Source organism: Panthera pardus, unplaced genomic scaffold (genome assembly GCF_024362965.1).
Source record: "Panthera pardus isolate Hobbes unplaced genomic scaffold, ASM2436296v1 HiC_scaffold_10, whole genome shotgun sequence".
In the NCBI taxonomy this organism is placed as follows: domain Eukaryota; kingdom Metazoa; phylum Chordata; class Mammalia; order Carnivora; family Felidae; genus Panthera; species Panthera pardus.
The window spans coordinates 26279092-26306309 of NW_026526655.1; the positions used below are offsets into that span (position 1 = coordinate 26279092).

Here is a 27218-nt window from a genome sequence, read left to right on the forward strand (position 1 = left end):
TCCTCCCTCCCATCCTTCATACTCTTTCAGACCGTCTGTTTCTCTGTACTAACCCCTTTTTTCTGCCTGAAGATAGCTTTGGGCTTTTCAGAGTAATTCTTACTATCAACTATCAACTTTTGGGGGTCTCTGGAAGAAATCACTACCATAATTAACATGGTCTCACTTTCAGTTTGCTGAGTGGTGCTTAGATTATGGAGAACACGGATGCAGAACACCGGACACCCCCTTCTCCCTCTTTGAAGGTATTTTTCACTCCTTACTTAGTTGCCTTATAATGTCAGCATCTACTTCTCTGCTTGGTAATTAATGTATTTGAATTTGAGCTTTATCAACAAGTTAATTTTATAGTCATTTCTTAAACTACCTCTTTACCTCCTAATATGAGAACTCAATATTAAAAATCAAGTAGTACAGGGACCATCTCAGACCTAATACAAGTAGTCATAATGGTGACTACCCTTTATGGAGCCAAGCACAGGCCTGGCATTTTGCAGATGCCACCATAAATCATCTCAGCAAAAACATACAGACATTATTATCCTCATGTCACAAATGAGGACACGGAAGCTCAGACAGGTAAGTGGCCCGTGGTGCCATGTGAAGGAGCTGACGTGATAAATGACAGGGCTGTGCCTTGAACTTCTCTGGTTCAACTCTCCCTCCTGTCTTCCACCTGGATGAAGAGACTGAGCACCTCACTAGTGATCTCCTCGCGTATTGACCTGCATCATATATTAAACAGATGCTTGGTTCCTTTAAGTCGTTGCCATTAGTATCATAATGTCGTTGGTGCTAGCGAATGAAGCCACTCTATAAAACGGAGTCATGTGGTGTGATAACTTTTGCCTCTTTTTCTTCCTTCAGGAATGGCTGGAACAATATATTTCCTGGCTGACCTTCTAGTGCCCACAAAAGCCAGGTTCCCTGCGTTTGAATTGTAAAAGGAAAGCCTGCCCCCTGCAACTCACTGCATGAGCCTTTCTGTATATCAAACCTGGACGAAGTGCTTTTATTGCTTTTCAAGGAGACATAGGGTCAAACCGTGTACTTGATTTAGTTGATTTTTTTTTTTTAATTTTGGAATTTGTCTTCAGTTCGGTTGCTTCTGTTTATCATTCACTTTTACTTAAAAGTATCCAAGGAAATCCTTTAACTTTAACTGCAGTTTCTTCCTAAAGGAAGGGTGAGTGATATGTGCAGTGTTTTGAGGGCATAGATGTATATATTTCAGAACTTGGAGGAAACCTTACTCTTACTTAAGCTTATGAATATAACCATCCTTTGCTGTTCCAAAACTGTTTAAAAGAAACTAAAAATGTAGATAAAGAAAAATATATGGTTATTGCTGGACATTGCTATCCACCTCCTTAGTATTTTTCCTCCAACAGGGCGGACAGTTTTATAACTTTGTTTTTCTTTAGGTGGTTGATTATGAAGGGGGACAAAAATATTAACTATATGCTTCTGAGACAAAAGTTGCAAGAGATGCAAACTGGTTTAAGGACCATAGTGCTTGTTTAACTAGATAACGATACTTTCAGATTTACTTCTTTTTGGTAGTAAAGCATCCAGGTTCTATTAGTCAACATTTTTATCAAAAATTTCTAAAATGCATTGGTGGTTTTGAAAATTCTGGTTTGAAGATTAGTTTAAGATAAGCTAACAAAAAAGTTTATTGTTTATCCTAAAATAAGTTATTGTATCTTTGAACTATTTATTTACATTTGTTTGTTCCTTGGATTTAGTATAAGATCAGGAAACGATTTTCTATATGTGAGTATGTGGTGACTTAGGATTTGAGTTCACCTTGTCCAATTGACCTTGTAAACTTAGATTTGTGTTTTACTTACTTGGCAATGACTATGCGTTACTGCTCGCAGTTTGGTACAAGCCATAAGATATTTTCCTTCCTTTCAATCTATCTGGATGTTTGTCTTTTCACTGAATAGTACAGTACTCTGCATCTCTCTAAAAGGGGGAAAGGGTGCTATATAGCCAATAACTTGAATGAAAACACTAAGGTTTCCATTGAAATGCTGTTTATTTGGGAGGTATTATCCAGTGCAAAGGATTAGAACAAACACATCCCATCTCTTTGCATATCCTAGGTTTAACACTCATCAGTTTCTGAGCCCTCAGGATCCTGTATTTAACCTGGTAGATGAAGGGTCCCTGGTGCTTCACATTCTCTACAAATGTTTTCACTCATCAGCTTCCCTTCCTCCTCCTTCCTTTGCTGCCTTTCCCAGGCTTGTTTCATCATTTCTTGCATGTTCTGACTGATTTTAGAACATTTTGCAGCTTTGAAAATCAGGGTCTAAGAATTTTAAATGTGCCTGTTTCATGGCTTTCTTGGTCATAAAAGCATGCTGTTTTTATTTTAAATTGGAACCAAATCCCAATGGGTATATGTTGGTTCCTCAGGATAGTAGTCCCCTATTATTTTACATTTAGTCCCAAAATAGCTTATATTATTGGAAATTGACCCTTTAAAGGCTTCTGATGGAAGGATCTAAAAACCAGCCCACTGCTCAGTTCCTAGGATTAGCTTATTCCTCAGTGACTCGCACTAGTTGGGAAAACCTTGTGCCTCTCAGATGTCTGAAGCTGCTGGTAAACTTTGCCTTTCTCCTGTGTGTTTCAGGTGAGCACTGTTGGCATTCCTAGTAAAGCTAATTTGCCTTTGGCTGGATATCCAACTTGAAAGAAGAAAACCCATTTGGTTTAGTTAAATGTCTTACAATACTGTGCCTGTACTTTTAGCTACTGTAATTACCAAGGGAAAGAGAGCAAAACACACTTTCTCTTAGCCAGAGGAAACTTGATCACAGTGCATCTCCAGCATCTTGATTAATTTAACCCCAGGAAGACTTCTAGGTGGGGAGAAGAACATTCTGAATAAGAGTCATTAATATTTAGGTTGCAATTTACTGTCATCCATTAACAAAGTCATCAATACAAACATAATTCAGGTTTCTTTTTTTTTTTTTTTTTCTTAAGCTTTTTAGGACTTTAATTAAGCTGGTGGATTTTCTATTCATGCCATTATTTCTTTTATTTATGCTTAAGAGGTAAGAAAATCGGATAGGATTTTAAACTCCAGCAAAAGCCGTAAAACTAAGACCAATATCCTAAAGCCATGGAGGAAACTGAAACTTTTATACCAGCTTTATTAGTTTTAGAAGGAAGAGGCATCATTGCAGTTCTATTTCTGTTACATCATTTTTCCCTCAGATATTTTCTTTTCTTTTGGTGAAAAAAAAAAAAAACAAAACAAACCTTTCCAAAAGTTGCCTCCCAAAAAACTTCATAGTATCTCTTCCCTCCCCATACAAAAATGAGGTAGTAAAATCCTAAAAGCTTCTTGAGCAGTGTTCATTTATCTTGCCATGCATTTCTGTTCCTGTGGTGATGAGAAATTACAGTAGTTAACTTTTCATCATGTAAAAATGTTAACATTCTCACAGCCATTTCCATCATCCCATTGGGTTTTGGTCTCCTTCGAGTTGTTGGTCTTTAATCCTTAGAGTCATTGATTTCCTTTTCATCTTTGATGTCAGTTCCAATTCTTTGGCATCAAAAGCCTTCATGGCAGGAAGAGTTTTAGGTAAAAGTGGACCCAAGATGATCCCGCTGCTACTGGCTGATTTGAAATACAAAATGTGAAGAGTGAACATTTATTCGTCTACTCCTTTGGCTACTAGAACTTATCTGCAGTCCTTTATTACTCATACCAAATTCTAATTCCACCTTTGCTTCCCATCAATAGGTCAGAGCACCCCATTTCTCTAGTACTGAGCTGTAGAACTGTTTCTCCTGTAGATACAGAACAGAGTGGGATATTCAGGGAACCCACCCCAGTGTTATATTGCCATTTATTGGGAAGGGCTGGGGTCATAGGTATTTCTATGTTCTGTAAAGGATTTCACTTACTGATTCTCAATAAAATTTTATTAGGACTGTACATGTCATGTGCTTTCTGTTTGCTTTGGTTTAAACTTGAGAAATCTTTTCTTTATATGGTAAATGAGGGCTTTTCCTCTATACTCTCATTCCCTAGGATTTGTTCCTGACTTTTCATCATTATTTTATCAAACAAGATAGATTCAGAGGGAAATATTTTTAAATCTGATTATTATAGAATTAGGAGGAATCTACTAGGATCCAAACAGAGCAGTGTATTAACCATCTCATACATATGAGAATCCACCCTGTGGTTAATAAGTAAAGGCCTAATTCTAGAAATTGATTTCCCTGATGACCAATTCTGAAAGGAACTTTGAAGAGAGGAAGAGATTACATGAGGCATAATTATGAAGTGTATATTCAGAGGTAGGAAAGGAGCTCTGCTGTATCACCTGGCAGGACCTTGTGGCACTTAACTTTCATGCCACAGCCGTGTAGTGTGATGGCACAACAGAGATCTGCCAAATAATAAATCCTTATTTTCATCCCTGAATTAAGATTTCATCCTCTGGCACGTATCATTAAAATGCCCTTCATCCCTCTAGTGTTGTGTCTAAATGACTCATCATAGGAAGGATAAATGCACAGTTATTTTTATTACACTGTTTTGAATGAATGAATGTATAGTTGGTGATAATCACATCTTTAGATGCAGGTGATGAGGAGTGAAGGGGACAGTGGCTCACAGAGGCCACCCAGAGACCCCAAATTGATGTCTGGAGCATTCCTGCTCCCTGTTGGCAAGATTACACTGCAGTGGGTAAAGCTGGCCAGCCCCACTGTCTGGTTTACCACTCCCTGGCTCGTCCTTCGAATGGAGGAAAAATAATGACAGGCATATTAAATTGCACCACACTTGTAAGCTCATGAACAAACAAAACCTGAAGAACTAAGTCTCCTGCGATTTAACCCATAGTTGTTTTTTTCCCCTAACTTTGCATTAGAAAAGACCTTTGCCTCCCTCCCCCTACACTCTCTGAATAGAATGATAAGTTTTTTTGTGTCATTTCTTTTTCCCTAGATAGTTCCCACTGTGGATTCAGTGTCATTAAAAGTTTTGTGCATTCTTGATTCTTCTAAGCGTCATTGAAACTGAGAAAAACCTATAAGTCACTCCCTGATGATTTGCTTTCACATTCTGTTTCCCATCCAGACTTGCCCTTTTCCTTCTAAAGCTGAGGGTCAATTAACAAAGCAAGAGAACATTGGCTTTTTTACAATGGAGAACATATTGGCTTGATTGGTCCCATTATGTAAAGTATTGAAACAGTATTTTCCAGAAGCCCTGTGCTTGTGCATCCTCAGGGACTTCTTTGACAATTTTGTGAGTAATGGGAGAGAGTGCACACAATAAACCAAGAGGTGAAATAATGAGCATAGAGAAATGGATCTTAGCAGGACCACTGTTCATACTCAGCCAGTTCAATTTCACATTTCTACATTATGTTAACTTCCATGCACATGCAAATGACAACCATGGTGACATTAAATCTGCAGCTAATGTTCTGTCACTCTACAAATAAGTGTTCGAGAAAGCATTTCTGAGGCACTTAGTTATTACGCAGGGAAAGGCAGGACTCTTGATAAATCAGTTTATAAAGTAATGTCATAGTTGCCTAATTTCTCTTCCCTGATGTAGCTGGGATAGTAAGAAAGGCATCTGTGACCCAAAAAATACTGCGGTGGCTCACTGTGAAAGTGGATGGTTAATATTGGTCTCTCAGGATTCAGCAGTTAGGAATTAAGATGGGCACCCCCTTGCCGGTAAAATCCAAAGTGGTGGCACTGTTTATATGCTGCAAACATGCCATTTTATTTAAACATGCCATGAGCAATGCTTTAAAACCATTTTATCCCCCAAACTCATTAAGCACGTATGTCTGTATGCAAGGTGCCTGGCAGGGGCATTCTGTGTGCACAGGATAGACATCCCTTACTCTGGTGACTCAGCCTGGTGAGAAAGACGAGTGATGAGATAAGTTACAACGAAATGTATTTGAATATTCCTGTTCAGCCCCCACCTACTCTTCCTTGTTCCACAAATTTCAAGAATGCCCAGATCTTTCCTGTGATCCACAGTGTCTGGCTATAATTAGAGATTTGGAGTTTATAATCCTGCAGGGAAGAAGACACTTTAAAAGCCACTCGGCCGGTCGAGAAGCACTCAGAGTTCTTTCATTTGGATCACCCTGATGATGGGTGAGATGGAGGGAAATTTGAGCACATAAAGTCACTTGCCCCCAAAATTACTTTCACTCAGTTGGCTAACTTCTCAAAACTCCCAGCATCAGCATTATTAATAATTTAGGTTAAATCCATTTCCTTCGGGAATCTGGTTAAAATGCAAAAAATTTTAAAAAGGTAGTTAATCAACCTGCTATTATTCATTAGCATTTTAGTACCTGGTTTTCATGACCTACGCAGCAATTAATTTGAAGAACTTCAATCCCAACAACATTAAGTGTGCTACTAGCACATGCTAGGTACAGCATCTAGCTAGGATTCGGAAGATGATACCTGCTCACAAAAGACTGTTTAAATCTGGAGATAAATATAAATAAATAATTTCGGTATGATACAGAGCCTCACCAGGACTCGCTCTTTGTGAGTGGGGGAAAGGCAGGTGTAGGAGAGTCAAGGAAACTTGTTAAGAAAAATTTGAGGTCAGCGCTTCTTAACCATATATGCATACAAATCACCTGGGGATCTTGTTAAAATGATACCAAAATGCCATTTGATGGGGCCTGAGATGCTGCAGTTTTAACAAGCTCTCATACAATACCTGTACTGCTGTCCACAGAGGCTACTTTCAGTACGATGGACCCAGATACTCCAGCATGGAATCCCGACTTAGTAGACAAGAAGGAAGTGAGGTCACGAGTTGGCTGATGAATTGATAGGACTGATATGTGTGAATCAAAGAGCACAAGCACTAGTACAAAGAGCATAAAAGCTGGAATGATTGGAGTCTGATTTTTTTTTTAATGTTTACTTACATACTTTGAGAGAGAGAGGGCATGAGCATGGGAGGGGCAGAGAGAAAGGGAGAGAGAGAGAGAGAGAGAGAGAGAATCCAAAGCAGCTCTGCTTCGTCAGTGCAGAGCCTGACACCAGGCTTAAACCCACAAACTGAGAACATGACCTGAGCTAAAATCAAGAGTCGGACGCTCAACTGACTGAGCCACCCAGGCACCCCTGGAGTCTGATTTCTGATGTGACTCAGTTGCACATAACATCAGGCAACAGGTCTTGGGGTGATTAATTTTCTGTGATGGTGATGGTAGCAAGTGAAAGAAACAGATTTGGAACATATATTTGTTTATAATTTTAATGGAAAATTTGCCAAAATTTGATATCTTTTCAATCCAAAGAGAGTAATAAGCTTCTGGTAATTTAAGAATCATATGGAAGATATTTATATTAAAGAGTTAATTTGAGGGGAGGAGCCAAGATGGTGAAACAGCATGGAAGTCTTTTTTTTTGTGTCTCGAGACCATGAAATACAGCAAGATCAACACTAAACCATCCTGCACACCTAGAAAACTGATTTGAGGATTAACACAACAATCTGTACAACCTGAACCACAGAACTCAGCAGGTATGCAGCACATAGAGGTATACTGGGGGAGAGAGAAGCCACAGAGGGCAAGGAGCTGTTTTTGCTTTCAGAGCGAGGACGGAGATGGGGGGAGAGTACTGGAAAAGCACTCCCACCAAAAGCAGCTGGAGAGAAAGTGGAAAAGTGGAAACAGCTGCAGGGACTGAACTAAAAAGGGAGAAAGGAGAGGGTTTAAATTCCATTAGGATTCTATAAACAGGGGGAGCACAGAGTCTGAAACTGCAGCTCAATACCTGGTGGTTCTCTGGTGGGAAAGGTGAATCCCCAGGAGCAGAGTGAGGTCTGGGAGGACCTCAGGCCACACGGGGAGAATCAGTTCCACTGCTGGAAGGACATTTGGTAGAGGCTTTGCAGCCACTCGGTCCCAGCAGACCCCAGAGAACAACCACATATGCTGGTGCTGGAACAAGGTTGCTAATGGTGAAGCCTGGCACCAAATATGTGCTGTTTTTCCATAATCCCTGAAATGCTGCTGCTACACGATTGCATGAACTTTTTCTGGGGCAGGCTGACACCCAGCCACAGTCTCTGGGCATCAGCAGCGGCAGTCCCATGAACGTTCCTGGGTGCGGCCAGCACCCAGCCATTGCTTGGTGAGACCCTCCCCAGAGGATCTGAATGGGTCAAAGCCACAGTCCCTCAGAAGTGAGGGGTCAGGAAACACAGCCACATATGAGATAAAACTCTGGAGGGAGGTGCCGTCTGGCAACCTGATGGCTTGGTCACAGACAGGATAAAAACGGGGAGTGGACAGAAGCTGGAGACAAAGGACCCGTGCATGATTGCTGGTCTGGGAGAGCAGAGTTCCGATACTAGAGACTGGGTAGCTGGGTGATGCCATTTTCACCCCTCCCACGTGTGCACATACACACCTACAAGCGCCACAACAATGCACCCCAGTAAGCTAATCAGCGCCATCTAATGGAGAATGGAGCCGCTACACTAACCTGGGGCAACCTCACTCTTCAGGGACACCACAAATCTCTCTGCCTGCTTAGTTTACAGACTATAAAATACTTCATACTTTTATTTCTAGGGGAAAACGATGTAATTTCATCAAATTTCAGTCTGTTCACTGGTCCACCTATTCAATTTTTTTTGTTTCTTTTTCTTGAATACAGAAAGAAAAAATTTATTTTTTCAATTTTTATTAAAAATATTTTTCTTCATTTTTTCTACTATATTTTTTACTTTTTTGTAAATTTTTAAAATTTTATTTTACTTCCATCATTTCAATTTATTCTATTTCATTGTATTCATTTTCTCAAATTATAAAATGTTTTCCTTTTTTTCTTTTCTTTTTTTTCCCTCTTTTTCTCCTTTTTTTTTCCTCTATCAAGCTCCTTTCAATAACCAGACCAAAACACACCTAGGATCTAGCATCATTTATGTGATTTGTATGTGTGTGTTGTTTTAATTTTTTTATTTTAATTTTTTTATTTTAATTCCTTTCCTCTTTCAAAATGATAAAATGAAGGAATTTACCCCAAAAGAAAGAACATGAAGAAATGACAGCCAGGGACTTAATCAACACAGATACAAGCAAGATGTCAGAACCAAAATTTAGAATCACGATGTTAAGAATAACTACCTGGGGTAGAAAATAGATTAGAATCCCTCTCTGTGGAGATAAAAGAACTAAAAACTAGTCAGGCTGAAATAAAAAATGCTATAACTGAGCCGCAATCTCGAATGGATGCTATGGTGGCAAGGATGGATGAGGCAGAGCAGCAAATCAGTGATATAAAGGACAAACTTATGTAGAATAATGAAGCAGAAAAAAAGAGAGGGACTAAGGTAAAAGAGCACAATTTAAGAATTAGAGAAATCAGTGACTTGTGAAAAAGAAACACATCAGAACAATAGGGGTCCCAGAAGATGAAGAGAGAGAAAAATGGGTAGAAGGATTATGTAAGCAAATCATAGGGGAAAACTTTCCTAACCTGGGGAAAGACAGATATCAAAATCCAGGAAGCACAGAGGACTCCCACAAGATTCAACAAAAACTGACCATCAACAAGGCATATCCTAGTCAGATTCACAAAATACTCAGGCAAGGAAAGAATTATGAAAGCAGCAAGGGAAAAACAGTCCTTAACCTAAAAGGGAAGACAGATCAGGTTTGCAGCAGTCCTATCCACAGAAACTTGGCATGCTAGAAAGGAATGGCAGGATATATTCAATATGCTGAACCAGAAAAATATGCAGCCAAGAATTCTTTATCCAGCAAGGCTGCCATTCAAAATAGAAGGAGAAATTAAGTTTCCCAGACAAACAAAAATTAAAGGAGTTCATGACCACTGAACCAGCTCTGCAAGAAATTTTCAGGGGGACTCTCTGAGGGGACAAAAGATGGAAAAAAAGAAAGAAAGAAAGAAAAACAAAAAGACCGAAAGCAACAAAGACTAGAAAGGGCCAGAGAATACCACCAGAAACTCCAACTCTACAAGACATATAATGGCAAGAAACTCATATATTTCAGTACTCACTCTAAACATCAATGGACTAAATGCTCCAATCAAAAGACACAGGGTAACAGAATGGATGAGAAAACAAGATCCATCTATATGCTGTTTACAAGAGACCCACTTTAAACCTAAAGACACCTTCAGACTGAAAGTAAGGGGATGGAGAACCACCTATCATGCTAATGGGTGACAAAAGAAAGCTGGAGTAGTCATACTTACATCAGACAATCTAGACTTTAAAATAAAGACTGTAACAAGAGATGAAGAAGGGCATTATATCATAATTAAGAGGTCTATCCACCAGGAAGACCTAACATACGTAAACAATTGTTATAAATGTGGATCACCCAAATGTATAAATCAATTAACCACAAACATACAGAAACTCATTGATAATAATACCATAATAGTAGGGGACTTAAACACCCCACTTACAACAATGGACAAATCATCTAATCAGAAAATCAACAAGGAAACAATGGCTTTGAATGACACACTGGACCAGATGGATATAACAGATATATTCAGAACATTTCAACCTAAAGAAGTGGAATACACATTCTTCTCCAGTGCACATGGAACGTTCTCCAGAATAGATCACATACTACGACACAAATCAGCCCTCAACAGGTACAAAAAATCGAGATCATACTGTGCATATTTTCAGACCACAATGCTATGAAACTGAAAATCAAACACAAGCAAAAATTTGGAAAGATAACAAACACTTGGAGACTAAAGAACATCCTACTAAAGAATGAATGGGCTAACCAAGAAGTTACAGAGGAAATTAAAAAGCACATGGAAGCCAATGAAAATAACACCACAGCCCAAAACCTCTGGGAAGCAGCAAAGGCAGTCATAAGAGGGAAGTAAATAGCAATCCAGGCCTTCCTAAAGAAGGAAGAAAGGTCTGAGATACATAACCTAACCTTACGCCTTAAAGAGCTGGAAAAAGAACAGCAAATAAAACCCAAAACCAGGGGCACCTGGGTGGCTCAGTCGGTTGGGTGGCCGACTTCGGCTCAGGTCACGATCTCGCGGTCTGTGAGTTCGAGCCCCGCATCGGGCTCTGGGCTGATGGCTCGGAGCCTGGAGCCTGCTTCCGATTCTGTGTCTCCCTCTCTCTCTGCCCCTTCCCCGTTCATGCTCTGTCTCTCTCTGTCTCAAAAATAAATAAACGTTAAAAAAAAACAAAAAACAAAAAACAAAACCCAAAACCAGCAGAAGACTTGAAATAATCAAGATTAGAGCAAAAATCAATGCTATCGAAACCAAACAAACAAACAAACAGTAGAATAGATCAATGAAACCAGAAACTGATTGAAAGAATTAACAAAATTGATAAACCACTAACCAGTTTGATCAAAAAGAAAAAGGAAAGGGCCCAAATAAATAAAATCAAGAATGAAAGAGGAGAGATCACAACCAACACAGCAGAAATAAAAACAATAATAAACTGAGAGCTTTCCCCCTAAGGTCAGGGACAATACAGGGATGTCCACTCTCACCCCTGTTATTCAACATAGTATTGGAAGTCTTAGCCTCAGCAATCAGACAACACAAAGAAATAAAAGCCATCCAAATAAGACAGGAGAAGGTCAAACTTTCACTCTTCACAGATGACATGATACTCTATATGGAAAACCCAAAAGATTCCACTAAAAAACTGCTAGAACTGATCCATGATTTCAGCAAAGTGGCAGGACATAAAATCAACACACAGAAATCAGTTGCATTCCTATACACCAGCAATGAAGCAACAGAAAGAGAAATCAAGGAATTGACCCCATTTACAGTTGCACCAAAAACCATAAAATACCTAGGAATAAACCTAAACAAAGAGGTGAAAACCCATACACTGAAAACTACAGAAAGCTTATGTAAGAAATTGAAGAAGATACACACAAAAAATGGAAAAATATTCCATGCTCCTGGATAGGAAGAACAAATATCATTAAAATGTCAATACTACCTAAAGCAATCTACATATTCAATGTAATACCTATCAAAATAACACCAGCATTCTTCACAGAGCTAGAAGAAATAATCCTGAAATGTGTATGGAACCAGAAAAGACCCCGAATAGCCAAAGCAGTCTTGAAAAAGAACACCAAAGCATGAGGCATCACAATCCTGGACTTGAAGCTGTATTACAAAGCTGTAATCATCAAGACAGTATGGTACTGGCACAGCATTCTTCACAGAGCTAGAAGAAATAATCCTAAAATTTGTATGGAACCAGAAAAGACCCCGAATAGCCAAAGCAATCTTGACAAAGAAAACCAAACCATGAGGCATCACAATCCTGGACTTCAAGCTGTATTATAAAGCTGTAATCATCAAGACAGTATGGTACTCCGATCAATGGAACAGAATAGAGAACCCAGAAATGGACCCACAAACGAATGGCCAACTAATCTTTGACAAAGCAGGAAAGAATATTCAATGGAATAAAGACAGTCTCTTCAGCAAGTGGTGCTGGGAAAACTGGACAGCGACATGCAGAAGAATGAACCGGGACCACTTTCTTACACCATACAGAAAAATAATCTCAAAATGGAAGAAAGACCTAAACGTAAGACAGGAAGCCATCAAAATCCTTGAGAAAGCAGGAAAAAACCTCTTTGATCTTGCCTGCGGCAACTTCTTACTAAACACATCTCCAGAGGCAAGGGAAACAAAAGCAAAAATGAACTATTGGGACCTCATCAAAATAAAAACCTTCTGCACAGCAAAGGAAACAATCAGCAAAACTAAAAGGCAACTGACAAAGTGGGAGAAGATATTTGCAAATGACATATCAGGTAAAGGGTTAGTATCCAAAATCTATAAAGAACTTATCAAACTCAACACCCAAGAAACAAATAATCCAGTGAAGACATGGGCAAAAGACATGAATAGACACTTCTCCAAAGAAGACATCCAGATGGCCAACTGACACATGAAAAAATGCTCAACATCACTCATCATCAGGGAAATACAAATCAAAACCACAATGAGATACCATCTTACACCTAATGGCTAATATTAACAACTCAGGCAACAACAGATGTTGGCGAGGATACAGAGAAAGAGGATCTCTTTTGCACCACTGGTGGGAATGCAAACTGCTGCAGCCACTCTGGAAAACAGTATGGAGTTTCCTCAAAAAATTAAAAATAGAACTACTCCACGACCCAGCAATTGCACTACTAGGTATTTATCCAAGAGATACAGGTATGCTGTTTCGAAGGGGCACATGCACCCCCATGTTTATAGCAGCACTATCAACAATAGCCAAAGTATGGAAAGAGTCCAAATGTCCATCGATGGATGAATGGATAAAGAAGATGTGGTATATACACACACACACACACACACACACACACACACACACACACACACAATGGAGTATTACTCGGCAATCAAAAAGAATGAAATCTTTCCATTTGCAGCTACGTGGATGGAACTAGATGGTATTATGCTAAGCCAAATTAGTCAGAGAAAGATAAATATCATATGACTTCACTCTTTTGAGGACTTTAAGATACAAAACAGATGAACATAAGGGAAGGGAAGCAAAAATAATATAAAAACAGGGAGGAGAACAAAACATAAGAGACTCAAATATGGAGAACAAACAGAGGGTTACTGTAGGGGTTGTGGGAGGGGGGATGGGCTAAATGGTTAAGGGTCATTAAGGAATCTACTCCTGAAATCATTGTTGCACTATATGTTAACTAACTTGGATGTAAGTTAAAAAAAATTAAAAATTAAAATAAAATAAAATAAAATAAAATAAAATAAAATAAAATAAAATAAAATAAAATAAGTTAATTTGAGTCATCTAGGATCGTCAAGGCTTGTATGAGGAAAATCAGACCCCTCTGCCCCTTGTTTAGAATTTATGAGGAGCCATAATTAGCCAGCCAACTTTTTGAAGGTGCTTGAAACACAAAAGCAGGTCAATCACATTCCTGTTTCCACTTTTTTTCCTCAGCATGTTCTGAGTAGTAAATGGACACTAGAAGTGTTCTTTGCTTTTATTTACCATCATCTCTCATTTACCATGTTTCGTAAATGAGAATTTTATCAAGGGCTATGGGTCTACAGTGCCTCAGGTGCCATTCATCCAGGAAAACTTCAGAACTAAAGAACAGGGCTGACCCAGGAAGTCTGGAAACTTCACTGGAAATAGGAAGAACCCATTAGTTCTCAACTCCTAAACTGAAAGGCTAATACAAATAAGTGTGGCCATATACTCGTGTTCACATAAGCTTCCTGGGTATTTCCTGGGTGTTCTGTACTAGGCGCTTATCCAAATTTAGATGGCTCACATTACCAGTACATTTCCTACCACTTATTACAGAGAATGTTTATCTTTTACAAGTTCTTAAAATGGAGTTGCATTCATATTTTATTGAAATGTATTAAATGAACCTCTTTAGGTCTGGCTTTGATGATCTTTTCTTCCATTTCCTTGAAAAGGCCAAGTTTATCACCTTCTCCACCTCTCCTTCAAGTTGCCCCTCAGCTGAATTTCCTAATTCAGTTCATGGTATTACCTGGCTGCTTAAGCCAAAAAAGGTTAATTAACATTCTCCCACTTGGTTCTCAAAACACGGTCTCTGGACCAGCCACATTAAGTAGCATTACCTGAAACTTGTTGGAAATGCACATTCTAAGGCCCAACCAAGACCTATTAAGTCAGCACCTCATGCAGGAAGGGGCCCTTCCAAGTTCTGGACCCAATGTGTAAGTACTTGTATAGCACACACACAGCACTGAGAAAATGTGTGTTAAATGTTCAACTGAGATACGATTTGACCAGCTAGAGAAATGGACTTAGAAACCTTTACTTAGATTTACTACATGCTGATCTTATATTTAGCTTAGTTCTATTTTCTATTTGTTAAGTACAACTTTGCTTGGTTGTTTTAATAGTAACCATCTAGTTAGTAAAACCTGAGCATTACAAAGTTGGTAACAATGAAAAACAGGTTTTGTCCAGCAGATGTCAGTAGAGCTCAGTTTAATAATTTAGTTGTTAATGAACTTGAAAAATTAATGGAGATGATAATAAGAGGGATAGCATTTCTTTGTTGACATTTAGGAAATGGTGTCTGCAACAAAAACTCCTTACAACAATTCAAGCATATTGGAAGTGCTGCAAGTATTGGCTTCACAACAGTATATGACTTCAAAACAACCATGGCCTTAATGGTAAATTTCTTCCACTTCAAAGTTCAAAGTATTTTACACTGGACATCAGGTTATTGCTAACTAGAGTCAAAGTCATTAGTGAGGGGAGGAGAGCAAGGCTGTATATATAAGATTATTCATATGTGGATTATGATGCTGGTGAGACTGTTTTCTGAAGACCAGAACTTTATTTCACTTCACCAATTATTTGGACTTCTTTCTGTAGAGTAATATTAAATGATACTTTTATACTTCTAGAAATATAAAGGCCTTTCCATGGCTTTACATTTAAAAACATAGGGGGCAAAGTAAAAGTACTGTGTGTGGGTGTGTTATTGAAGGGAAATCCATTTCAAATTCACCAAACCCAAAGTGTTTTGAAAGAGACTGATGAAACCATCACAATGGAAATATTATAATTATCATTAGTATCATTAGGCTTTTCCTAGCTCTGAATGTCTAATTTGTTTATAGCTAAGAAACATCAGATCCTTCTGGTAAAGCTTAAAAGAAATATCTTCAGCTAGCACAGATTGTCCTGGAATCAAGCTTGGTGTCCTTTGGCCTCTGACTCTCCCCTCCAGCCTCCATTGTTCTTCTCCACACTGCACCCACATCTTCCTTCCATTGCCTTGAGGACAGATTCATGAAATCCCACCAAAAAACCTCAGAGGTCACAGGTTGGAGGTCTCTCTTGCTGCCCCAGGGATAGTGCAGGGAGATGCAGATAGAAGGTAGGCTGCCAGGCCTTGGGCATCCTGCCACACTTCAGCCAGGACAGGTCCTTGTCAATTGAGCAGCTATTTCCATTTTATTGGCTTATTCCCAACCAACAGTAAATGAAATGGCTCTTTTGAAGCTCAGTCTCCTACACACACACACACACACACACACACACACACACACACACCCCACACACACGATCTCAACCTCAGGGCTCAACAGTCTTCTTCATATCTCCTAATACTTCCCCCATCCACAGTCCCGACACGTCTCACACTACCCTGAGTCCCTGAGGTACCATTCACGATGGAGAGGTACTTTTATAAAATCACTTTCCTCTGCAGCAGCCCATTACTGTACTTTTTAAATTACCATATCTTAATGGGGAGAAAAGAAGTTTATATTCTCACCAACATTAGAGGATAAAAAAAGACAAGAAGCAACTGACTTGTATTAATAACTTTGTTGGAAAGTGGCAAGACAACATCTGGAATACTTATTACCCATTTGGCATGCTGTTCATCTCCATGGATAAGATTCAACATGACAAGCTCTGTCAAAAGGAAATAGGCTCCATCTAGTTAAATTAGAATGATTAGGGTCATTTAGACAGAGGAAGTTTAATTTGTATGGATCTAGAAATTTTATACAAACTGGAATACCTAAGTATTTAATCTTCCCTGAAGCTCAATTTAAAATTGAAAGAGACGATTGCATAGATCTATAATGAGATGAGACATATTAGAAATTAATTTAACTATTACTGCACTGTGAGCATGTAGCCCAAGAAATCAAAGAATGCTTCACTTGCAGTTTGTACACAACAATAGAAGAGAATGTTCTGTTACTGCTCATTAACTATTCTATTGTTTTACAAACTCTTTAAATGGAAACTTGAGCACCCAGAGTGAATTTGAATTTTTGGTACTGCTTTTAAAAATTTCTCCTACCAAATTTATGCTACAGAGTAAATGTGAACAAAATTCAATCCTAACCTTCCCTTCTACAATGAGGGTGCTTAACTGTTCTGGTGTTATGGATCTTTCTAACAATCTATTGCAGGCTATGGATCCCTTCTTAGAACATGTTTTAAATATATAAAATAAATACTTAGGATTTTTGTTTTCAGTGTATAAATAACATCTTAATATGTAAGATTACAAAGGAAAACAACTGTATTGAAATATAGATACCAAAGTAGTTTTCATTATGATATTGTATATGTACTTTTTTATTAGCACATCTAATAACTAAATCTAGTGCTGTATCTATTATTATTTTGAAGTATGACGAATAGAAATAATTGCTATCATGTGATTTAAAAATATGGGTCATTCCCAGCAATGACAAAGTCTTGGGAGTGCAAACACTATTGTTTTCATTACCTACATTAATAATTGAGGGAGTGGAGCCTCAGTGGCTCAGTCAGTTGAGCGTGTGGCTTTGATGCAAGTCATGACCTCATGGTTTGTGAATTCAAGCCCCACATCGGGCTCACTGCTATCAGTGTGGAGCCCACTTCAGATCCTCTGTGCCCCTATCTCTGCCCCTCTCCTGCTTGTGCTCTCTCAAAAATAAATATTTTAAAAAAATAATTGAGGGAAATGGTTAAGTTCAGTTAAAACATGGCAAAAACTAAAGTGTGATTGTTTTCCACCCATGTTTGTAGACCACCAAATCTACTTAACAACCATCACGGTTGGTTAAGAACTGTGGTTCTATAGTTAGGTAGATGTGTATGATGCCATTAAGACTAAGGGCGGTCACTAGGCTGGCAAGTGTGGATGGCAAAAACAGAATGCAAAGGGCAATCTGCAATTCCTTAGTTAGCTAATTAACAGCCTAGACAGATATGAGGGCTGAACCACCTATCTCAATCACAGCAGCATTGTCAGATATCCATTCCATTTCATTCCATGTTTCCAGACCATATAGGCCCATCCCAGACTTATGAGAGGATACTGATTCTAATTACCTGGTTTAAAGAACTGTTCAGAGCCCCTAAGTCATTTGGCTAATTCCATATCTTAGTATACTCTCTTAAAGTATCCTTTTGGGGTACCTTGGTGGCTTAGTTGGTTAGGCATCCAAGTCTTGATTTCAGCTCAGGTCATGATCTCAGGGTTCATGAGTTTGAGCTGTCAGTGCACAGCCTGCTTGGGATTCTCTCTCTCTCTCTCTCTGCCCCTTCTCTGCTTGTTTCCTCTCTCTCTCAAAATAAATAAACTTAAAAAAATAAATAAAATATCCTTTTTTTGGGATGAGCATTGGGTGTTGTATGGAAACTAATTTGACAATAAATTTGATATCTAAAAAAATAAATACATAAAATATCCTTTTCACCTATAACAGTAATAAACCTTGAAGTGTTCTTATAAACTCTTTATTACCTTCTTTAGTGTGAGGACCACAATACCTTCCTTGAAAAGGTCATGTTTCATTCAACAGCATTTATTCAGTGCCCATCTGATGTCAGCCAGATACTACAAGGGTTGGGTGCTGAGGAGCCAAAGCCGAATAAGACTTTGGCACTGTCCTGCCTTTAGAAAACTCATTAACTACAGAGAGAATCAAATAAGTAAACCACTAAATCCAATACCAAGTTGTAATTCTCATGGCCAGTGCTACCAAGTAGTATTGGACCACAGAAGAGAGACAGTCCTTCTGAGATTCGAGAAAAATAAAGAAATGAAGGGGAACCAGGATAGTTGTCTGCAACATGTGTAAAACCGTGGGTGACAAGGAGGCATGGGAAAACCATTCGGGGGATCAGTACATTCAGGGTCCTGCAAAGATGTGAAAAGCGAAGGCACAGTTGAGGAAAAGGTGGGGAGAGGTGGGAAGTAAGTGCAAGGACATAACTGTGACAGGGTCTTAGGTTTCTTGTTAAGCAGTTTAGATTTCACCTTGTTGGCTAGTGTTATCGGAACCAGCATCATCAACATCACGTGGGAACTTGTTGGAAATGTACATTCTCAGACCCCATTCCAGACCTACTGACTCTGAAATCTGAGGGTGGAACCTACTCATCTGTGTTTTAACAAGCCCTCCAGCCAATTCTGATTTACACTAAAATTTGAGAACATTAGGGAGCCAAATCACTAATGATAGGTTCAGAGAAACCACCAAAAATGGAGGGGAAAAATGATCCTCTTCTATATTCAGCAGAGTAAATGATATGGCTAGAATTGCAAATAGAAAGATTATTGATTTATTCACATGGAAAATGGATTGGAAGAAAGAAAAGGCTAGAGGCAAGAAGGCCATTTGGAGGCTGTGCAATGTCCCAGGGAAACCCAGAAAAGATCAGAACTCAAGAAGTGTCAGTGAAGATGAACACAGGGGGTAGCCTTGTCATAACTGTAGGTGGGGGCGAGTTTAATATAGGTGATAAGGGGAGGGAAATGTCAATGATGATCTATTTAGCAACTGCCTTGAAAGGCTTGCTTGGAAGTCCTTGAAGCACACCTGGCCTTTGATAGTGTGGTCAGAACTCACATACTGTGTTCTTTTACAATTTCAGGAATATGCAGGGGCACCTGGGAGGCTCAGTCAGTTGAGCTCTGACTCTTAGGTTTGGCTCAGGTCATGATCTCCTGGTTCATGGATTTGAGCCCGGCATCAGGCTCTGTGCTGGCAGTATAGAACCTGCTTGTGATTCTCTCTCTCCCTCTCTCTCTGCCCCTCCCATTGTTCTCTCTCTCTTTTTCTGTCTAAAATAAATAAATAAACTTAAAAAAATTAAAATAAAAAGGAATATACAGTCCTATTATTAGTGATTGATGATACATGTATTTGAGTTATTTTAGGAAAGAATCTATTCAAGACCCAGGATTTTAGGAACAAAGAGAAGAAACCACTAACCAAAAAGACCAGATATTAAATTTCTTGTGGAAGTGACTGATCCAGGTTTGGGTGGGAAGGGGAAAGCTAGGATGAGCCTGAAACCTCTTTGGGTGCCACAAAGTAAGGAAATGCTCAATAAAATATTGAGGGAATGCTGAAATGACACAAGAGCCAATCTAAGCTGCTCCTAAGAGCCAAAGCTGAAGAAATTTAGCAAGAAAATAAATAATAGTATTGGATTATGGCCCAGGAGCACATCACTTCTGTAGTATTCTGGCCAAAAATACATAACCTCAATCTAATCATGAGGAAACATCAGACAACTAACATACTGAGAAACATCTACAAAATACCTGAGCAGTACTCTTCAGAAGAGTCAAGAAAGAGACTGAAGGATTGTCACAAACAGGAGAGACTAAGGGAACGGGATGACCCAATGCAATGTAGGATCCTGAATTGGATCCTAAAACACAATAAACCAGTGTGAAAATTTGGTGAGAAACTGGTAAAATTTAAAATCTGTAATTCAGTTAATAGTATTGTAAGAATGTTAATGTCCTGGCATCCATAATTACACATAGTAAAGTGTTAACATGAAGGAAGGTAGGTGAAGACTATATGGGCACTCTGCATACTATTTTTGTAATCTTTCTGTAAGTCTAAATGTATTTCAAAATTAATTTTTAAATAAAGTAAATAACTGTCATCATTTGAATCCTTTTGCTGGCCTGTGGAACTGTTCCAGATAAATAAACACTACCAGACAGTTCTTCTGGGGGTAGTGGCTATAAACTACTGTAATTTTTCTTGAGGCTGGGAACCCTATTTTATGTGTCTTGATTCCCTAAAGAACTTAGGGAATTAGAAGCAGATTTACCGTGAAGCTTCATGAAGCTTAAACTTCAGGGATGTTCGCTGGCATAGGCTCCATTGAGCACTAGGAGTTGCTGGAAGCCATAGAATGTTCTATCTAGGTAAGGAAATGAAGCCAGGTTTCAATCAGAAGCATTTCTACATAAGCAATTCTGGTAAATTGCCTAAAGAATGCTCAAAGAAAGGGACTTAAACCTGTAAGCCTCAGTATCTTGCTATGATTGCCTTTCTCATTCCAAATAAATGTTTGCATCTAAGGTTGTATTTGTAGTTGCCTTTTTGTAAACAGCGTCTCCCAAATCATAGAAGACTCAGTTCCCACAAACCTGGACACACTTCTGTATCTAGCACAAGGGCTCAATAAACATTTCAATTAAATTATTAGAAAAATCATCTCTACTTCTGTGAAACAGAGTGAATGGTATTGACCAGTCACCTAACAACAGAGTTGGAAGGGGCTAATTTGGGGAAGACTTTTATGTAATAACTTTCTCTATAGAAATTTTAACCTTTTTAAAGCCACTTTCACATTCATACTCATAGCATTTACATGTTGGCACTTTGAAAATCCTAAGAGATCTTCAAACATTTCCCTTTGTAAATGAGCGAACAGTCAGTCCCAAAGAGGTTAAGTAATCCAAGGGCACACAGCTAGCAACAGATTGATGGAGGGAAGAGGGAAGGGGGCAGGCACAGGCCTACTGATTTGGCGGAAGGTCGGGAGACGGTTGTCAGAATTTCCATACACTGCCTTAAAACAAAGCCTTCTCTTTTTTTTTCTTGCTGATAGCTATTTTCCCAGAACAGCAAAAGATAGTTTACCCCCCTTTGTACCTTCTTCATAGTGCAATTTTAACAGGCAATGATTAACTACTGTATTAAGGTAGCCTACTACGCGTAACAAACTCTACTCAAAACTCTTAAGTCTAAGCAACCATGTTCCTGTATTAAAAGAACAAAGCAGAGAAATATAGGGGAAGAGGTGGGGTTGGACTGGGATGGGGTCAGAGGAATGTTTCTGAGGGGCGGGGAAGCCTCTTCAGGCAGTACTGGGGACACTTGATGCCTACAGACTTTTGCAGTGACTGCAGTCTGTCACCGTTCGACAGTGACTCCAGGCTGAAACCAAATCCACGGTTAGTTCATGCCTTCACCAATCTGGAGCCAAGCCTAGAAATAGTTCTCTGTTCCTTAATGGTATTTGGGATGGGAGCAAATGTTCTACGCTGTGGTGCCTGTTGGCTCTAATCAGATAAATTAAGGACTTGAGCATGTTTCCACCATTTGGTTTAGTTTTATTTTAGTCCCCAAGTCCCTTTGCTCCCTTTTTAAGGCCTAGCACTTTCTCACTGGTGAAGCCCACACTGCCTTAACCCTGAGAGAAGATTCCTCAAGTAGAAGCACCACATGCTGTATCTGTCCTGCAAGCCAGTATGCAGCAAACCAGTTGTGCAGCTGTTCCGTAACATCACAGAGGCGGCCTCCTTGTCTTGACATGCTTACAATCATCTCTCCTCGAAAATAAATTAATGAAATCTTCCTGAGAGAGCGATTTTTCCTGCACTTTCCCACACTTCCTGGGTGAAATAGAGTGTTTTTGAGATCAAGGTTAAAAAGTGAGCAAATAGGGGTGCCTGGGTGGCTCAGTTGTTTGAGTGTCCGACTTTGGCTCAGGTCATGATCTCACAGCTCATGAGTTCGAGCCCCGCGTCGCGCTCTGTGCTGACAGCTCGGAGCCTGGAGCCTGCTTCGGATTCTGTGTCTCCCTCTCTCTCTGCCCCTAACCCACTGGTATTCTGTCTCTGTCTCTCTCAAAAATAAATAAACATTAAAAAAAATTGTTTTTAAATAAAAAAATAAAAAAAATAAAAAATAAATAGAGTGAGCAAATAGACTTGGCTTTTAGAGACAGCATCAGGTGTAGAGTTAAAGAATAATACCTGACTTCATCTTCGAAAAGAGCTCATATTCAAATCACAGATTCTCTTCCACTGCAGTAATAGTTGAATCATAACCTCGCTGATATGCTACTGTTTTCTGACCCATAAAACTGCAATTTCATATGGTTCACATAAATATTTATTATTTACATAATATTTATTTATATGTCCAGATAATTGGCTCAGCTCTCTCTTTTACTTCCCTGTGTAGACATCTTTTGGAATTCCTCTTTGCAAGTTCATATATTGCCCACAAAAATATAAAGGATGTATAGGCAAATGAATAAGGAGTAAAAGAAGGCAATGCTGATTGCTATTAGCTTTATCCTCCCCTTTCCCTATCTGCCTAACTAGTGGTAAACTGCGCACGAGTGCTGTTGACTGGAGACTATCCACGCCAATCAAGTTATTTCACCAATGGTAAGTCCATCTTTTATTTTATAGATGAGAAGTTTGCACTGGAATGGCATTTACATTGTTGGAAGAAAACTGGTGTAATGGCAGAAAGGACTTGAATCCTGGTTCCTACACTTAGAAGTTGTGTGATTTGAGGCAAATTGCTTAACATTTCTGGGACGTTAGATTCCCTAAGTATAAAATGAAGACAATGATACTGCTCTTCACTTTATAGAGTGGTTTTGAGGATTCCACAGGGCAACGTACATAAAGTACAAAAAGCGTCTAGCACACCTGGCTCCCAGGCTCCTAGTGAATACTCAATATTCAAATGTTAAAGATGCAACTAGCTGATGGGGCACCTGGGTGGCTCAGTAGGTTGAGCATCCAACTTTGGCTCAGGTCATTATCTCATGGTTCTTAAGTTCGAGCCCCACATCAGGCTCGCTGCTCTCATCCTGTCAGTGCAGAGCCAGCTTCAGATCCTTTTCCCCTGCCTCTGCCCCACCCCCACTCACACTCTCTCAAAAAATAAATAAAACATTAAAAAAAAAAGATGCAACTAGCTATTTATCATTTCTGGAATGATCAAGGAGGAAGAAGAGCTGGACAGTGCCTGTTCTATGTTTATCCTAGATAAGTTTATCTGGGATGAACATAGAACTTGCCGTTTGCTCCTTTACCCCTCCACTCCTTTCCTACTTTCCTTGGAGACTTAGGAAGAAATTGCCAATCCCTGCTGTTATAACAGTTTCTTGAGCCTTTGAATGCAAAGGGTTTGAGACCAAATACGAAATTTGACAACAAATTAATACGCCTATTTGAGTATCCACTATACCTGGAAATCATCAAAATGGCTTCCCAAGAAGGCATAAGGTGACCTTCTGAGCTGTCAAGAGTGATCTATATCTTGATTGAAGTGGTAGTAAAAATTCATTTTGTACTTTTTATAAGTCACATCTCAATAAAAAAATTAGAAAAATAACCTTTTTATTAGAAATCTATCTTCTTACTTTTTAATTACTGAAATGGATTTGTTTTAGGAACTCTAGATTCTAAGCCTTATTGCCATTTATTAACAAAGTTAATATTTTTAAATGAATTGGAGAAACAATTTCAAAGATTAATAAAGACTTCATCAGGATTAAAATAGGGCAGGGTCCAGAAAAGTGGTGGTTCTCAGCCCTTCTATTTAGATACAAAAATACTTAGTAGAGAAAACTGGAATTTTAGAGTGAACACAGTGAATATAGGAATTATACTCTGCTGGTCACTTTCACCCAGGTTTCTCACCACCCTCTGTCTACTATAAAGGCAAACACATTCACTTTTTATCCTTAGGACTTAGCACGGTGGCAGGTACATAGGGTCTCAAAGACATTGGATGACCACACATCCTGGGAGTGTCCTGATTTATGCCTACTGTAATTGGCCTAATTACTAATCATGCTCTTTTCATTACTAAAAGTGTCTCAGTTTGGAAAATAATGGTCATCCCACCAAGAAGTGCCAGTGTTTGTTGAGCCTTATTTTTATCAGTATTCTTCCTGATATTGCAAAGTGACTTAAGCCAATTTGAGCTTCACAGTGGTTGGATCTGTCTGGTAGATATTAGTAGCCTCTAACAATAAAAGAGGTGAGACCCATATCTCCTTGTAATCTGGCTGCCACATTGGCATATTATCTAGAAAAATGAATCTCAAGACAGAATTCTGTCACAAAAGCATCTATCTAGGCATACAGCCTGTCCTGGGAGGCTCTGTGAAATCCAGCTCATTGTCCACCCGGCACTGGAATCAGCACCTTGCACAAAATAGTGTCCCAAGGCAGATATGACAGTGTTCTAACAGCAGGATCATCAGCCTTCAGGTCAGAGAAGTCAACTGAATTCCTGGTTAAGTTGTGGGGACCAGAAACAAAGGGGCCCTAGAATAGAATACCTTTCAAAGGATATTTTTGATACCTCCATATTTATAAAACGTTTTGTAGAAGTGCGTGTTCTGTATTTCTGGCCAATCCATATATCTTTAACACCACTCAATGCACCATTGAAAAAGTACTTCTAACTTCCTTCATGCTAGGTAATGAACTCTCTAATGTAGGTTCAGAGAGCAACATTTGAAGTACTTATTGTTTCTGGAGTGCAGGCTCCGGAAGAGGGTTTTTCAAACACTATAGAACCACTAATGTGCTCCTGCTCCTTGGATATATACTACATTAAACCGTATGCATACATTTCATACCTCTTATGTTTTAAAATACTTGAGTATTTAGAATTAAATTATAGACAATATACTTGACATGTGTTCTATATTACATATTCAAATACTCAGCATGGACCATTGAAATAGCAATAAAAGTAACCCTCAAAGGATCAACACTGACCTCCCACTCTCTCCTCCACTTTTCTCCCCAGGAGCAGAAGCTCAGAGATATAAGTCTTGGGCAAAATGGAGTCTTAAGAAACATATGCATGAACCCTTTGTGTGAGGTCAAGACAAACACTTTCTAGAACTCTGTTCTTCTCAGAATTCTCCTTTACATGGTGTTCTTTCAATGGTTCTCCCCTCTCTCCCTTGCTGTTGGTTTGTGTGGTAAATGGGACACAGAGGTGTCCACTCCCTTTTGGATGTCAGACAGAATCTGAATAGAACCAGATGAAAGGAAATTGAGGGTTAGGCCAGTTCTCTTTGGGGAATTAAGGATGCCTCTCTGGGTTTTTTTTTCTGTACTCTTCCTTACCTCCTTCTCTAGCAATTAAAAAAAAAAGCCCCAGAGCTTCACAAAGACCTTGGCAAAAGGGAAATAGGAACAGGTCCTTTTCAACTGCATTCAATCTACACCTTAAGGTAAAAGACGAAAACAAGGCATCAAAATTCACATTGATCTGAAAAAGGAAAGGAAAGTAAAAGGCCGGGGCGGGGGGCGGTTCAGAGTCACATGTCTAGAGAGTAAGAAGTTGTACATATGTGTGGAGAACTCTTCAGAATTCTAGTGAGGGTTGGCCATGCAGAGGTTGTCAAATCCAAGTTTGCACCTCTAGCCCTAGTGTCGCACCACACACATGCTGGACACTCATTCCTGTCAATGATTAATCATTCTTGTAATTTAAAATCTGAGCAAGAGTTATGACAAAGAAGAGAGAAAAGTATAACATGGTATAACTGCTGATAAAACTCATACTCAAACTTGCCAGGGCCACGTACAAAAAGTTACAAATCCTACCATTATATCACCATTGTATTTGTTAAAACAATGATTAAGTGGGTAACACCAGCTTCCAGAAGATATTCCCCTAATCGTGCATTAATTGTTTTTTATTTTATTGTATTATTTTTGAGCCATATAGATTTTGAGTAAGAAAGTCCTCCTGATTCCAGATGTCATTGCTATAAGCATTCCCCAGCATCATTTTCTTGGACTGTTCCCTCCATTCATTTTACTCTGTGCTGCTCAGGGGAAAAGAACATTGTTCACATAATCTCTGAGAACAGAGAATAGGCTCAGAAAGAGAATTCAGAAATATTCTGCTGTCGTTCATTTTAATACCATGGCTGAAGCCTTGTTCCTTTTTTCTTTTGAATCTCACACACAATCAACAAGATGCATTTAGAACTAATTACACAAATACCACTTTAAGCCCCATTGTATTCTCCAATAGCCTTCAATTACGCGCAATGGCACTATATTTGAAAGAGAGCTTTGCACTGCCTCAAAATCTCCAACTGGAAAGAGAATGTGCGTGTCCAGAGACTCCATGCTGCACGTTAAATATTAATGCTTTCAAAGAGAACTTTACAAACATTTGTCATTAAATTTAGTAATTAAAAGCATTTTCTGGGTATTTTAAAAATATTTAAGTGATTAGAGATGCATATCGATTCTTATTACAAGTTACCTTCATTGATTAGCAACATTTTACTAAATAAAATCCATTTCAATGAAAAATACCTCAACTTTTGGATACAGAATCATTGTAAAATTGATTAAGGAAACACTAAAAATTTTTCCACAGAAACCTATCAACAAGGGAATTGGAAAAGATGAATTGAGGCATTTCTCATGAGCCGGCATTTTCTCAAGGTAGGAAACCCCAGGACAGTATAGCTCTCTGCCCCTACTTTAATTGGAACTCATGCATTATTTATTCAACAAATATTTATTAAGCACTACGGCTAGGTCAAGTCTAACACCACAATT

At 38.9% G+C, this 27218-nt stretch overlaps 1 protein-coding gene and 1 long non-coding RNA gene across 7 annotated transcripts in view; one reads left to right on the forward strand and one right to left on the reverse strand.

Moving 5' to 3' along the window:
• LANCL1 (LanC like glutathione S-transferase 1) overlaps positions 1-3967 on the forward strand; it is a 36982-nt gene extending 33015 nt beyond the window's left edge. For all 3 annotated transcript variants that reach the window (XM_019446116.2, XM_019446114.2, XM_019446117.2), the window contains exons 9-10: positions 173-245; positions 868-3967. In XM_019446116.2, coding sequence (XP_019301661.1) covers positions 173-245; positions 868-944 — 150 coding nt within the window. In that variant the 3' untranslated portion in view covers positions 945-3967. The remainder of the gene's footprint in view (positions 1-172; positions 246-867) is intronic.
• The window catches only part of LOC109265129 (uncharacterized), a 177601-nt gene that overhangs the window by 35718 nt on the left and 114665 nt on the right, over positions 1-27218 (reverse strand). The gene's annotated exons all lie outside the window — the stretch shown is intronic.